At 38.5% G+C, this 16,110-nt stretch overlaps 1 protein-coding gene across 1 annotated transcript in view; it reads left to right on the top strand.

Moving 5' to 3' along the window:
* Positions 1–16,110, top strand: part of HPSE2 (heparanase 2 (inactive)) — a 187,399-nt gene that overhangs the window by 16,202 nt on the left and 155,087 nt on the right. The window contains exon 3 of the mRNA XM_070752965.1: positions 8,160–8,321. Coding sequence (XP_070609066.1) covers positions 8,160–8,321 — 162 coding nt within the window. The remainder of the gene's footprint in view (positions 1–8,159; positions 8,322–16,110) is intronic.

The following is a 16,110-nucleotide window of genomic DNA, read 5'->3' as shown; positions in this document are numbered from 1 at the left end:
CATTTTTTCTGCAATCTCTCTGTATTGTAGTTATATATTATAGCTAAAATGTGTTTAGGCTTGATATCTTTGTTTACTGATTATGACAAAGACAACTGGTAAGAAAGACTATGTACTTGGTAATATTTGGATTGTTATTCTGACTTATTTTGTGTATGACTTTAGACTGTTTATCTGAATATTTTATTTCTCTAAGTAAACTTTAAGTTTCAAGTTAGTATATTTGTGTGTATAGCTGAAGTTATTCACAACGAATCTCAGTCTCAATGTTTCTGTGCATGCCCAACCTTGGTAAACAAGGATTACTCTGCTCATACATTAACAGACTTCATGGGGTTAGAATAACAAAAAACCACAACAAAACCCATAAGAAATGTTTTATATGTACAGTATATTTAGTTGTTGCTCAGGGTGGATAATCCAAAATTGTGATAATTTAGACAGATATGATATTTTCAAAAATTATTCTTGGTTTTCTTATACTAATATTGCAGTAGTGGTTTTCACTTACCTTTGCTGCCAGTTTGGGAACGGGCGAACATGGGTACACCCTTTGTGCGTGCACAATGCTTCTGCACATGCATAGAAGTTTCTGTGCATGTGCTAGGATGAACATCATGTGTGTGTGTGTGTGTGTGTATGTAGATTGTTCTGAGTTCGGGTTTTGCCCCGTGTAATATTTTGAGTGTCTATGCGACGTTTCGGTGAAATCACATTCACCATCATCAGGCTGAAGTTGTAAGCTTTGTGCTGCTGAAGATATAGTTATATCTGTATATACAGTAGTACCTCTAGATACGAGCTGCTCCACATGCGAGTATTCCAAGTTACGAGCAGAGAGGCAAACAAAATTTCTGTTCTACGTACGAGCTTAAATTCGGGATACGAGCCGAGCATCCACTAGGTGGCGCAAGAATTCCATTTTTTCCAGTTATTTCCGGGCGAAAAGCCAAATCTAAATGCATTGGTTCGACAGACGAATTGATTCGACAGACGAATTGGTTCGACAGACGAATTGATCGACAGATGAGGTCGGCTCTGGCACGAATTAAACTCGTATGTCGAGGTACCACTGTATATATATACATACACACACACACTATATACAGTAATACCTCATCTTACAAACTTAATTGGTTCCCAGAGGAGGTTCGTAAGGCGAAAAGTTCGTAAGACGAAACAATGTTTCCCATAGGAAACAATGTAAAGTAAATTAATGCGTGCAAGAACCACACCCCTGCAAAAATGGCGCTCCGCTGGCCACCTCCTGTCCTCCAATGTTGGAACTAAATGACATGTTGGTTTACAGAAGAGGAAACGGCATTAGAGGTTGCAACAGAAGTTAGTTTGCAGAGGAGGAAGAGCCGAGTTAGTTTACAGAGACCTCCTTTCCTGGGCTGAAGTCTCTTCGGGTCCCAGTCCTGAGAGTCACCCACGCTTATCCTCTTCCCTCTCCCACCTTTCCCCTCATTTCCAGCGCTCCCTCGTGTATTTTCCTGATGCGGGCTTTGGAGACGGTCCTGATCTGGGTGGGGATGGCAGCGAAGGAAAGTGTGGGTGCGGCGGGGGAAGGAGAACAGGGTACCTGTGGCAGGCAAGGACGAACAGCAGAGGTGGCGGGGAAGGGAATTGAAGGTCATTTAGGGCAGTGTTTTTCAACCAGTGTGCCGCGGCACACTAGTGTGCCGCGAGACATGGTCAGGTGTGCCGCGAAGCTCAGAGAGAAAGAAAGCAAGAGAGAGAGAAAGCAAGAGAGAAAGAAAGTAAGAGAGAGAGAAAGCAAGAGAGAAAGAAAGCAAGAGAAAGAAAGAGCAAGCGAGAGAAAAAGAGAACAAGAGAGAGAGAAAGAAAGCAAGTGAGAGAGAAAGAGAACAAGAGAAAGAAAGAGAGAGAGAAAGAGAGAGAGAAAGAGAGGGAGGGAAGGAGAGAGAGAGAAAGACATAGAGGGAGGTAGGGAGGGAGAGAGAGCAAAAAAGAGAGGAAGGGAAAGAAAGGGAGAGAGAGAGAAAGGAAGAGGAAGGAATGGAGAGAAAGGGAGGGAGAAAGAAATAGAGTGAAGGGGAGGAAGAGAGAGAGATAATTTTTTTGTCCAAACTTCCCCCCCCCCCCCACTCAATGTGCCCCAGGGTTTCGTAAATGTAAAAAATGTGCCGTGGCTCAAAAAAGGTTGAAAATCACTGATTTAGGGTGAAAGGTGCACAGAGTGGTGGGTAGTCAGATTTCGGCTGGAGAAGGGGAGGAGGATGAGCTCCTTAGCCCTTCGGAGACGTGGAGCCAGGCCTTTGTGATCTGGCAATGCGATAAGTCTCTCTCGGAGAGGATCCTGGCAGCAGAGGAATTCTGGGAGTTGAAGTCCACAAGTCTTGAAGCTTTCAAGTTTGAAGATTCCTGGGTTAGGGGTTAGGGGTGGAAGGGGGATGTACTAGAATGAAGCCTCTCAGTTGAAAAGGAGATCTTCACATAAAACATTTTTTAGGAAGATATAGAACCCATCCTAGCAAAAGTGCAGAAGATTGTTTATATCACTGCTGAAAATGGACAAAGTTTCCACAGAGTTTCACTGTGAAGGTGCTGAAGATATTTAATTCTGAAGTAATATGAGAAGCCTTGAACATGTTACTTTCATGAAGACTTACTGTTTTTTCTTATTCTGGCCTTAGAGTTGTACTAGGTAGCCTTTCACTTTTCCAATTTATAAAGGCTGGGTTTGCATCCTGTAATTAGTCGCAGCTCATCTACCTGCCACATGGGTGTGCTCCCTTCATATTCATCTATGAATCTGCAGTACAAATAGCTTTAGAAGGATGCCTGTGCATAGTCTTCCTGACTATTCAAAAGTACAGTATATAGTAATCAAATCCAGCAGCAATCTTCTACAGTCGGTCTATAGAAGCAAATCCATATTATTTTTCTCAAATCATTGCATAAGAGGACAATGAGTTCAGGATATTGTATATGCATTCTAGAAAAGAATGAAAGTATCCATTTTTTGTTTTAAAAAGAAAACTATTATCTGATGTTCAGTTTAATTATTGAAAACAAACAAAAACCAAGTTGTGTTGCTTAAAAGAATGATTTCCTCAAATTTCAGAATCAAAAACTCAAGAAAGGGAAGAAAGAATATTTATGCATCACATAAACGTGATGCCTAGAATAACCCAAAGCCCATATTCCAGTAGAGAGAAGTTCCCTGAGGATGGGCTCCAGCATGAGTTCAAAAGCTCAAGACTAAATCTCTGATCCTGATGACTGACACAGATTGGACTTTGCAGCATTATCTTGGGACATGTATATTTGCCTTCATTTGTGAAGAAAAAATAGAGAATAGACTCAAAGATTTGCCGCAATCTTGTTCACAAAGCACCAGAATTAACCTTCCAAATGTTGAGTTGCAACATGCAGCAGCTCCAGTAAGCAGAGCATAATGAAATATGCTGAGAGTTGTAGTTATGTAGAATAAGAAAGTTATAGTTTTTTCATACTGTAATCCCACAACACATTAATCCATAACATATAAACTATTAACTATGATTGATTGAATATGCAAATACCTTACTAAATCATAAACTGCTACTCACATATTGGATGGATTTACACAACATTCTAAACAAAATGTATGTTGATGTTTGTTTTGAGGATTACATGAAGCCCTGTAATTAGTTGACAAAGTGAAATTTGACTACCTGATTATTATATCACACTACTGCTATTTCCTTACCATGGACATTATGTCATGAGTATTTAAAACATTGTTTTTAGAAGAAAGCATAATCTAAATTCATTTAACTATACTAGGTTTTCCTGACCTATTGTCCATCAGATCTGCTGGATTGTAATTCCCATCATCCTTGATAATAGGTATCTAATATATCTGGAAGACAACAGGTTTGACAAACATGTCTTCGCTATTACTGCCATTGGATTGATAATTTCCTTCCTCAAACATTTTGGTTTGGGTCAAAAATAACTAAGGTAATACTGTGAAAAGAGGCATATGGAAATACCTTCTCATTTGTCCATAATTTGTAGTTACAGTGATCCCTCGATTTTCGCGATCTCGTTCTTCGCGAAACGCTATATCGCGATTTTTCCCACCCGATGACGTCACTCTCTTCCTTCCTTTCTCATCTTTCTTTCTCTCTCTCGCTTCTTCCTCTCTCACACTCTCTTCCTCCCTCTCTCATCTCTTTCTTTCCTTCTCTCTCTTTCTCTATCTCTCCCCCTCTTGCTGGTGGGCGGCGGGCGGCGGGCGGGCGGGTGAGCGGGGGCATCAGCGACGAAGACCCAGGGAAGGTTCCTTCGGCCGCCCAGCAGCTGATCTGCTTGGTAGCGCAGCAGCAGTGAGGAGCCGAATCGGGGTTTCCCCTTTGCGTGGGCGGCGGGGAAACCCCGATCTTCGTCTGCTCGCTGCTGCTGCGGCCGCCCAGCAGCTGATCTGCTCGGTAGTGCAGCAGCAGCGAGGAGCCGAATCGGGGTTTCCCCTTTGCGTGGGCGGCGGGGAAACCCCGATCTTCGTCAACCGCAGCAGCAGCGAGCAGACGAAGATCGGGGTTTCCCCGCCGCCCACACAAAGGGGAAACCCCGATCTTTGTCTGCTCGCTGCTGCTGCGCTACCGAGCAGATCAGCTGCTGGGCGGCCGAAGGAACCTTCCCTGGGTCTTCCCCCGCCGCCCACGCAAACTCCTCCATCTGCGCATGCGCGGCCATGAAAAAAAAGGCGCGCATGAGCAGATGGTGTTTTTACTTCCGCAACCCTACATCGCGAAAAATTGATTATCGCGAGGGGTCTTGGAACGGAACCCTCGCGATAATCGAGGGATCACTGTATATTAAAATATGAATGCTTTCTTGTACATGTTTTTGTCCATGTGCAAAACATTTAAAATAGAGATAGGCAACAGAATTGGATATGAGAAAGCACACATATTAATTTGCTTTCCATTTCTAAATCATTTGTTTTTCTTCTGTTCCTTCTCTTAGCTTTATGTGGAAGTAGAATAATGCAAATGTAGGGAAGGGAAAAGTCAAAATGATACATGTCTATTCTAGTAATCTACTATTGGAAAATATGAACATAGGATGAGCTCAAGAATAGCTATTGGCATAACTTTCTGATTTTTCTTACACTAGCACAAATCCCCATGTGACTTTAGGCATATTCACAAATCATCAGTTGTTAAGAAACAGTTATCTACTGTCAAAACTAAGGAGCTTACTATAAATTATACGTATGAATTAAGGCGTTGGTCCAGTGCTCCAAAACGACAGTTCCTGAGGTTCTCTGTCAGATCAAGATTATGAAGTTGCTTGGAAGGATTGTCTGAGGAAAGAGGAAAGAGATGGAAACATTTAATTACAATATATTCCAGTTCCAAATGACAATATGAGCATGAATTTTAGGTGAAGGACCTCAGTCTTCAAAAACTATAGTAGTCCTTGACTTATAAGAGTTAATTTAATGATAGTTTAAAGTTACAATGGCACTGAAAAAAGTGACTTATGACTGTTTTTCACATTTATGACTGTTGCAGCATTCCTTTGGGCACATAATTAAAATTCAGATGTTTGGCAACTGGTTCATATTTATGATGGCTACAGTGTCTTGGGGTCATGCGATCAGCTTTTGTGACCTTCTGACAAGCGAAGTCAATGGGGAAGCCAGATTCCCTTAACAACCATGTGACTAACTTAACAAATGCAATGATTCACTTAATAACCGAGACGAGTAAAGTTGTAAAATGGGGCAAATTCACTTAACAAATATTTCACTTAGCAACATATATTTTGGGCTCAATTGTGGTGTTAAACTGAGGACTACATATAGTGATATATACAATACATAGAAAAAGTGATATAAGTGGCAGCCAAATCAGCATATTTCAAACTTGAAAAAAGGTTCAAAAACTGTGAGGAGGGTGCAATAAGCCTCTGCAACCAGTAAAAGGAGAACTCAAGGGTCTTCTAATATTTTAAATTTCTGACTTATGAAAATCATCTTGAGAGACAGGAGGAAGAACTGCAGCCCTGATAATACTCTGATAAATAAAATCTGAGCCCAAACCAGAAGCATCTCAGAATTGACCCTTTTTACTTCTGAGATGTCTGAAATGTAAAGGCAGAGGAGGGGGAAGAAGCATTTTCAAACTTGCAGGTATCAGGCCGAAGCCATTGTTTGAGTTGGAGACTTTGGCCTGCCACATGCTAGACTGTAGGCTGTATTAGTACTGTAGGAATTTAGGAGTGGCGGTTGTATGAGGGAGAAGAATACTAGCCACAACAAATTCCTTCCAGATATTCAAGGTCATCCTTTGTTCAGCACCAGCCCAGAAGTCAATGGGAAGATCGTGGACGTTGGCAGAACCAGAGTGGTCCATGTGATGAACCTGTGAGTGTGGGAACAGGGGATGAACTTTAAACTGGGTGGAGAAACCAATGAGAATTTAGATTTGGGGTTCTCCAGTTCGTGCTAACATGACTCTGTTAATAAATTGGAAGTTAGAGGAAGGCCAAGCCTTGGACTCTGATTTATTCGATGTTATTTGGAATGCTGACATTTAGATTCTGTTACTATAACCTTACAAAAAATATACTTAATCTTCATGATTTTGGTTTTCTAAACTACCAGGAAGGGTTGACAAATACCTCCAGGTTCCAGGGCAAGGATCCAGAGTTCACAAGCAGGAGTTTCATATTGTTCAAAAGTCTATCCACTTCCTTGAAATCTAAAGGATAGAATTAATCTCAAATAATATTTTAAGTCTTCATTTATTCTGGCTTTGTAGAATCAATATTTGAGTGAATGTGTGTGATTTTACTGATGAAATGCTAGTCACAGTTGTTATACAGGTCATCCTTGACTTACAACAGTTTGTTTAGTGACTTTAAAAAGTGACTTATATTTTTTTTCACACAAATGTTGCAGCATCTACATGATTACGTGATCAAAATCCAGATGTTTGGCAACTGGCATGTATTTATGACAGTTGCCATTTATCTATCTATCTATCTATCTATCTATCTATCTATCTATCTATCTATCTATCTATCTATCTATCTATCTATCTATCTATCTATCTATCTATTAGATTTGTATGCCGCCCCTCTCCGTAGACTCGGGGCCATGTCTCAGGGTCATGTGATCCTTTGCAACGTCAGTGGGGAAGTCAGATTCACTTAACAACCATGTTATTAATGTAACAACTGCCGTGATTCACTTAACAACCGTGGCAAGAAAGGTTTTAAAATGGGGCAAAATTAATTTAACAAATGTTTTGCTTAGCAACAGAAATTTTAGGTTCAATTTTGGCCATAAGTTGAGGACTACTTATAGCAACATGCTGGCAAAACCTTTACTCTGTAGAAAAAAGAAAATGATCCTAAATGAAGATGTTACTCTTGACACAAGAAGACTGAAGAAGAAAGATTGTTTAAGGGCCATTTTCACCGTGATGGGGGTTTGAACATAAACTCTTATCTCTGATCAAATTTGCTTCTAGTCTACTGATTCAGTAAAACAAGATCAGCAAATATGAGGCTCTGCGTGTGAAATGCTACGGTCACTTTTGTTTTTCAGACCTGAGTTAGGCACTCTTTGAGTCTGTCTTTCAGATTAATGGGAAAATTTCAGAATGTTGGAATCCATTTACCCATAATGCATTTTTTCAAAATTTAAAGCAGGGGATTTTTTCAATTCTATTGATCAGTGGCAGCGAGATTTCATTTTGGGATGAAGTATTACAGTACAACAAATTAAAATATTATTTCAATTTTAAGTTTTTACATAAAATCTTAATCTAGAAGTTCATGTCTATTTTGTGGCTTATGTTTCTTGCTTTTATAGTTATGCAACAAAAAGTCACTGGAAAATTTTAAAGGACAGAATACAGATGTGGAACAGATCATATTAAGATTTGTTTTAGCCAAGCTTTTCATAAGAAAAAAAGCAGGTGTGGCAAGTGGCCAGGTTGTCTTTCATGGAAATAAGTCTAAATAGAGTTAATACATAAGATTATTTGGAAAGAAACTCAGATGTGCAAGGTGCTATAAGAATAAATTATCCATAGTAATAATATTATCTGGTTTTGAAGTAAATCTTGGCTACTTTGGTAAGTTTGAAAGTTGACTGTGTGACATATATTTTATTTTCACTTGTGCTGCAGACATTATTCGCAGTGATATTGCATTGGATAAACAAAAAGGCTGTAAGATTGCCCAGCATCCTGACATCATGTTGGAATTACAAAGAGAAAAGGCAGCTCAGATGCACCTGGTTCTTCTCAAGGAGCAGTTCTCTAACACCTACACAAATCTCACACTTACAGGTAAGGCTGCTAAGGATCGTTATTACATAGAAATTGTAGTATAATATAACTGTTGGTGTTTCATGGCAAAAAGAGAAATAAAATTGTTAAGGAAAGCCTATTGATGACAGACTAACATGTAATATCAGAGAACTAGGCTAGATTGAAAAGCTGAAAACTTCCCAAAAAGAAGGAGATGACAAACCATTTCTGTTCTGCTGCCAAGAAAAATGGATCCATCCATAAAGTTAGCAGTAGTTAAGTGTGGCTTGAAAGAGAATTTATGGCTTTGGGGCCATGGGAAGATTCTGTACAGATAGCACAAAGCCAACTGGAATGTTGTACACATTAAAATATGGTCTTGAGTTTGCCTCCTTACTTTGCTGGCAACTTGAATATTTATAAGAGAACATATCCAATATTACAGAAAACTGATATTAGAAAAGGACATATAAGGAGGGTGCACAAAGAGCAAATTCTCCTATCTGGAGAAACTCATACATTAGTCATAATAGGCTTGGATATCTAAGAATTTCTCCTGGCATTGTATAAGGAAGACTTGAACTTTGGCTATCACTTGGGTTCCTTTAGTGAAGCCATGATAGGAAGACTTCTTAATCATTATTTAAATATGAAAGAAAAGTATAATTGCTCAGTTTTATGTTCATATTAGGTTGATTAAACTTACATATTTTTGGAACTATTATTTATTTAATTAAGTTTTTATGGTGTCTGTCTCGCCAAGATGATTCTAGTCAGCTTATAATCATTCAAGAAAAATATAAAACATTAAAACAATATATAAAGACTGTGAATTTAAAATTCAGTTAAAATTCAATTGACCAACCTGGAGAGGAAGGAAGCAAAGTGTGCCTGGAAAGAAAGTAGAGTCTGTCTAATCCAACTTTAAACCAACTCTAGGACACAATTTCCTCATTGGAGCCCCAAGCCAGTTGGCAGAGCAGGATGTTCCAGGGAGTAGATGCCTTGGCATAAAAGGCTCTTCTCCTGCCAGCTGAAATTCTTTTACTGACTGGAACTTCAGCATGCCTCTTCTGCCAGCCTGAATGGGGCAGACTAATCCACTTGCAATGAGATGGCTCCTCAGATTACTTGACCCATGCCCTGAAGGGCTGTAGAGTTGATAACCAACACATTGAATATGACCTGGAAGAAAGTTGGCAGCCAGTGCAGCTCGCAGAACAATAGTGTAATGTGAACCACCCTAGATGCCTCCAGAACTGCAGCCACATTCTCTATCAGTTGACGCTTCGGGATATTCTTCAAGGATAGCCAATGTAGAACACATTGAATAGTCCAACTGTGAGATGACCAGGGCTTGGAGTGGCTGAACACAGGAACTCCCGATTCAGGAAATGGTGCAATTAGTGCACAACATCTAGTTATGCAGAGTCTCCTAACGATGACTGTCATTTGCTCATCGATCAGGATTCACGAGTCCAGGAGAACCCCCAAGTTGTGCACTGGGTCTGCCTTGGTAGTGCAACACCATCCAAAATTAAAGATGTTAAGGTCCTGGAACTGGAATGCACTCAAAGCCATTCAATTTATTTATTTATTTATTTGATTTTTATGCTGCCCTTCTCTTTAGACGCAGGCCGGCTTACAACATGTTAGCAATAGCACTTTCCAATAGAACCAGCATATGGCCCCCATAATCCGGGTCCTCATTTTACCCACCTCGGAAGGATGGAAGGCTTGAGTCAACCTTGAGCCGGTGATGAGATCTGAACCGCTGACCTACAGATCTACAGTCAGCCTCAGTGGCCTGCAGTACAGCGCTCTACCTGCTGCGCCACTCCGGCTCTTCTTACCATGGTTTAGCCAAAGTCTGATGTCCTACCTCCACAGTATCTAGGTACCATGCGAGAGCAGTGACAGCATCATGTTGGAATGGGACAACTCACTCACCACAACCAAATCACCATGGCCAACCTGCCGCAGGACAATTCATCATGGCCAACACGCTAAGGGACAACTTGCTACTGGACAATTAAACAAATAAAAAAGATAAAGTAATTTCAATAGAATCATGTTTGATAATAATAAAATAGAGTAAATTCAAAAATACAGGCATTACAATAATTTCAACAAAAATGTGGTCACTAATAATAAAAGTAATTCAATGAAACAGTTAATACAGACTTGAATTTTCCTGCAGTGAGTTAGCCATGGCAAGTTGTCCTAGACTTGCATCATTTGGCTCAAGTGATATATTCAAAACACATTTTGGATCTCTATTTTAAAAATCCTTTAATCAATGTTCTGCATTTTGAAGAATTAGCCCTTATTTCACATATCTTAGGTTTAACCTAAAATATATACCTCATTTATTTTCAGTGTTGGCTTATGTTCAGAATGCTATCTTGAGATAAGTAGATTAGTTTTTTATATGATCTTAACTTATCTAAATCTTGATGCAGCATTACACTTAAAACATTTTATTTTATCAATAAATAGGACATTTTTACAGTCACTTGTAAGATTACAAAAACTTTTGGGATAGAATGATTTTAATTTTCAGTTAATAATCTCTAACTTATTAGTTTTAAAAATAATAATGACGGTTTAGCTATTTTTCAGCATAGCTTTCATGAGAGAAATAGCACTGAATTTGCTTCTCTAAAGGGTTAGGGTTAGGGTTTTTATAAAAAGAGCCTGATTGCAGAGACAAGATTGTTGGTACAATGAAATTTACAGATATTTATACACGTCTTTGTCCACACAAAGTGAATCAAAGCAGTTTGTAATGTTTTGGTAGTAATGAAAATACACAAGGTTTTTTAACTTCTTTGTTTTTAAATAAAAGCTTCGTCTTCTCTTTCTGCTCTCGTTTGCTTCAACGAAAGAGATGCAGAAATTACTAAATTTGGTGTCCTTGAAAGCTAAAGGAGCATGTGCACTTTGTGTGAACCCAGTAAATATTAACGAGCAAATATAAAAGAGATAATGGCCCAGATGGAGCAGAGTGGCTGTTTCTATTATGGGTGTTGTTTGAATTATCCATTAAATCCATGGAATGACTGACAGACTGTGAAAGAAAGATGCAAGGTGCTTGTAAACTGGATATGTTCTGCCCTGTCAATGACAGAAGAGAAGGGAAGGATCCAGTCTTCCTATCTCTGGCAAGTGAGTGATACTGAAAAGCCTACCCAGCTGTATCCAGGGTTGCCATATAGTGGAAGGAATGTTGCATGGATGCTGAATTGTGGTGACATGTACTTTATTCTGATAAACATGGCATCCTACCATGTGGAGAGAAAACAGAAACCATCTGAGGCTAAATTCTTGTCTGAGGAAGAGAGAGAGCTATGATAGACGCCTAGACTTGCACCTAGCAGATGTTAGGGCAGGATCTCTTTGAGCCATTCTCATTCTCAATAGCAAAGTCCTTTTGACTGTTTAACTGTACTTGATCCCTTGGAATCTCCCCCGACAATTTGCTTATTCTTCAGTAAATAAACTGACCCTCAAAGGAAAAGTTGTTCCCTCCTACACTGTTCTCCGAAACAGCTTCAAATAGGCCTAGAACATTGTTCATATTTTTCCTTGGACCTGTTGCCTAAAAGCACCTGGTTATTGGAGTGTCTTGGCCTGTTACACCATGTTAATGGACAAAATGGGAAGTTTTCAGTAAAAAATATAACTTACCCAAAGTTGGGAAATTATATCCCATCTCCTTGAATGGGACATACATATATAGTCTGATAATTACTAGGAAGTTTAATCTCTGATTTCACCAAGCTATCTGAGCCTTAGTTTCTCAGAAAGTTAAACATAATATTTATTTCTAACTAGTAAGAGTCATGTAAATATTTCTCTTTCTGGTGATGGATTCTATGTATGGGTTGTATGATGAATGTGAGAGAACTATGCACCAAGACAAAGGACAACAAAACAAAGAACACAAGATAACAGTGGTAGAATTTTTTTTTTAAAAGAGTGGGCATTGAAGCAGTCCAGGCTTTTCCTTTGCCAAATAAATATACAGACAATAAAACAAGAGGAGGGAGGAGGAGATAAGTGGGCTCTAAATACTTAAAGAGCAATTCCTGAGGAAAATTTAATTTTCAAGGTATTTCAAGAGTATTAAATCTAGCAATGTTTACCTGATTCAAACCTACATATGGTTTGAACCATCTCTCTCTCTTTCTTTCTTTATCTTTATTGTAATAAATCAATCTTTAATTTTTAATTTTTAAAAATTAAAATATAAACTAAAAGTACAAACTAAGGAAAAATAAAAAAATATTTTATATTTATCAGTACTCACAGTTATACTAATGTGTGGTATACTATAATATGAACAATGCAAGGTATATTGTAAGATATAAAAGATCTCTGCTGTACTAACACATATTGCTATATCTTTTGATTAATAGAATGTATTGGCTTTCTAGTAATAAACAGATCATACATTTCAGGCAAACATTCCTTGATGTTTCAAATAATTCCACTTTTCTAATTTATTGCTGTAAATAATCACAAGCCCACATTGTATGGGATTACCAGCAAAAAATGGTGTCTATCATTGTTGTTCATTTTTAACACATTAAAAATAATTCCTTCCTTCCATCTTTCATAAACTGGGAAGGTAGAATTATGATAACTGAATTCTATTTGTACATCTGAAGAGTATCAGTTTTTGAAAAAAGCAAAACTTGAAGTCTTTTGAAATTACCACATTACTAAAGACTGTTAGAAAAATGCAGCCAAGAATGATATCAGCAGGCATTTTCCTAATAAGTCACTTTGTGGCTTCCAAATTTTGGTTGGTTAAAAACCCTAGCATGTCTCATTTTTCTATTAATAATTTTGAATGCTGTTGTTTTTGATGTCTAGATGTTTATATATGGTATGTTCTCTAGCTTTCTAAAATTTTCAAACTTTGCTAAAAGGACTGCTTACATATATGGAGATTCATGAACTTAAGCAGAGAACATGATAAACATAAAGGAAAGATGAGCCTTCAGAAGAGCAGCGAGTAAGGGAAAGTTATTAAAGAAAGGAAGTAACACCATTTTTAAAGAAAATTAGTGTTTCACCAATTATAAAGAAGTAAGAAGACGATAAAGAAGGAATAAGAAGAAGCTTCTGACAATAGGGGTAAGATACACCAATGAGAAAGTGAGAAATCAGGGTATAATTTACTTGGAAAGTTAAACCTGAGAATTTAAAAATAGGTATGTAGAAATTAGTTGTTTATGCCTGACATAAAACAGTGTTGGGCCTCCTACTTGACTGAACTTCAAATGTTACCATTCCATATGAGTAAAGAATGAACGGGGAGAGGATAGAGTAATACTGTTGACTTTTATTTATATTCAGTTATTATTTATTGTAGAAGCTTTGATTGCCACTCTCCTTGAATCAAGGTATATGAGCATCCTAGGATATAGGGATTCCTTGGCTCATTATCCTATTTCCATTTTGTTTCTCTATTTCACCTTGTTTTAATCTGAGAGCTAGAAGTGGGGAGGAGGGAGATAGGCAAGCCAACATAGAGAAGACATAGACTTAAATCCAAGTCTGCCCTTCCCCAATTCCTTCTGCAATGCTGTCATGTTAGCCATTCTGCTGGTGATAAATTACAGAAAGGAGACAGCAGGAAAGGAGAGAAGTAAACCAATGTTTTATCTTATGTTGAGTGGCACACTTAGGGGCCAGGAGTTATTTGGCAATGACTCAGACAGATGCAGTAAAGATAAAACTAGGATTGACAGTGACATTGTTTTCTGCTGACTGAAAGCGGATAATTACCTTAACTCAGCAATAGGAAAATCCTTAAAGCCTTGCCAAAGGTTCTATTCAAAAGAAGCCAGTTTTAATTAGAGGCACTTTCCTGTAGGTTTTCCATTTGTTTCTTTCTCCAATCTGTCCCAAAGCAGATTAATATTCACAAACTGCTAAAAATAAGCAAGGAAAATCATGAGTCAGTCAGTTATCCCTCCTTTTTGTGAATAATTAGTTAGTAATTGCTATTGATTTAGGTTTGCCACTTGGCAACAGCATGAACACTTCATCTTGATTTGTCTCTACTGTAGTAATAACTTTCCCAAGAACATTCCGATAATCACTTTTCCCCATCCATCTACCTTATGTTTTCCTGTCTTGCTCCCTCAAACTTGCCAAGCATAATATTTTCCTTTAGTCCATCATCTGATCAGAACACATGTCCAAAGCCTACGAGTTGTTGTTCAGTGCCTCAAAAGAGCAGTTTAAAGGTGGGTTCCTCCCGGTTCAGACTGGTTCTATGGAACCAGTAATAACTTGGCAGCCTGGGTCGCTAGAACCGGCAGCAACCCAAGCTTGCCATGCCCCCGAACCGGCTCTCACGATGGTGACATATGTACCACCATCTTTCTTTTCTTCTGCACTGTTTTTTGGGGTTTTCTCACTGTGCATGCCCCCATGTGAAGCGTGTGCACAACATGCAACATGGGCCTGCCCACCTGTGCAGTGCATCAAAGAGCAAACCAGCAACAACAACAACAAAAAAAAACCCACCAGAGCCCACCCCTGGAGCAGTTAGCCTTTATTTGGACTAGGACTGATTGATTAGTTCTTGCAGTCTGTGATATTCTCAGTGTCTCTAAATCTGTAATTTGAACTTTCTTTTTTAATTCTCTCAATGCACAACTGTCACAGGTACAGTATACATAACTACTGGGAGGACCATTACTTTAATTAATACTAATATTTGTTACCATTGAAATATAATTGATTTTTATTGATTTTTATCTACATTTGTTATTCCACCCTATGAAGAAGACAGAGCCCACTACCCTCAGTAAAAAAGGTTTGGGGTATTGGGGGTTCTTTTTGTTTTTTGTTTTGCAAAAGGATTTCAACAGTGTTTCATTTGCTGAGCTTCCGCAATTCTTGGAGTAACAAAAACCTGAACCATAGACTATTTAAAAGGAAAAGAAAACGAATTCCTAGCCCCTGTCTTTTATGTTTGTAATGCATGTGTGGCATTTGTCTGGCCATTTGCGCATGGATAAATTGTTAAGAAGGAAGCCAATATTATTTTGCTTGCTGTGATTTGCTAACTAAAAGATCACATGGTGGTGTTTTTTTCAACTAAACACTTTTCATGATCATGCTAAATGTAGTCATAGGTTGCCATCTAGAACTTGAGAGGAAGGGGACATTGAGGTTGCTGTGTACTGTACATGCTGTAAGCATATGCAAACAGGCAGGAAAGCTTAAGCAGCTTCTGACAGTGCAGAGAACCTGACTAAAAGGAATGAAGGGGATTTACTGATAGAATTGCTCTTGGTACAGTTATATGCAGTACATGCTGACCAAGATCTTGTTTGCACTGGGCAACCAAAGCAAAACAGTCTGGTCACCAAATCTAGTGTGTGTGTAGTAGGGGTGGGGTGGGTGAGATGAAGCTTTACTTTGATAAATGGATTCAGAGTCAGAAAAATATCAGTTCAGCTACAGCTGAAGTAATGGTGATGTGATGTCTGGAGCTGACTAAGGAACAGCACAGAATATTTCTAAGGAGATTCTAATGCATTCTAGTCTCCTTTTGTAATCTATTTGACTCTATTTAAATCAACCAGCACATTGTTATGAAGTGAGACAAATTGTTTAGTTAAGCTTTGTGACATATCATAATACTGGTTTTCAGTAACGTATGTGTGTCATTGTTCTATAAGCGCATTAAATTATATTGTATAAACGTTGTTTGAAATCAAAGAAACATAATGGTATTTATTCTTATTTCCTGTATGCCAGGGACCAGCTTCAAAGTTAAATGTCAGTCTTTGCAAAATAC

This window comes from Erythrolamprus reginae, chromosome 5 (assembly GCF_031021105.1).
Source record: "Erythrolamprus reginae isolate rEryReg1 chromosome 5, rEryReg1.hap1, whole genome shotgun sequence".
NCBI classification, from domain to species: domain Eukaryota; kingdom Metazoa; phylum Chordata; class Lepidosauria; order Squamata; family Dipsadidae; genus Erythrolamprus; species Erythrolamprus reginae.
Note: the sequence above shows the minus strand (reverse complement) of the source record. Positions and strands in the feature narration are given on the sequence as shown.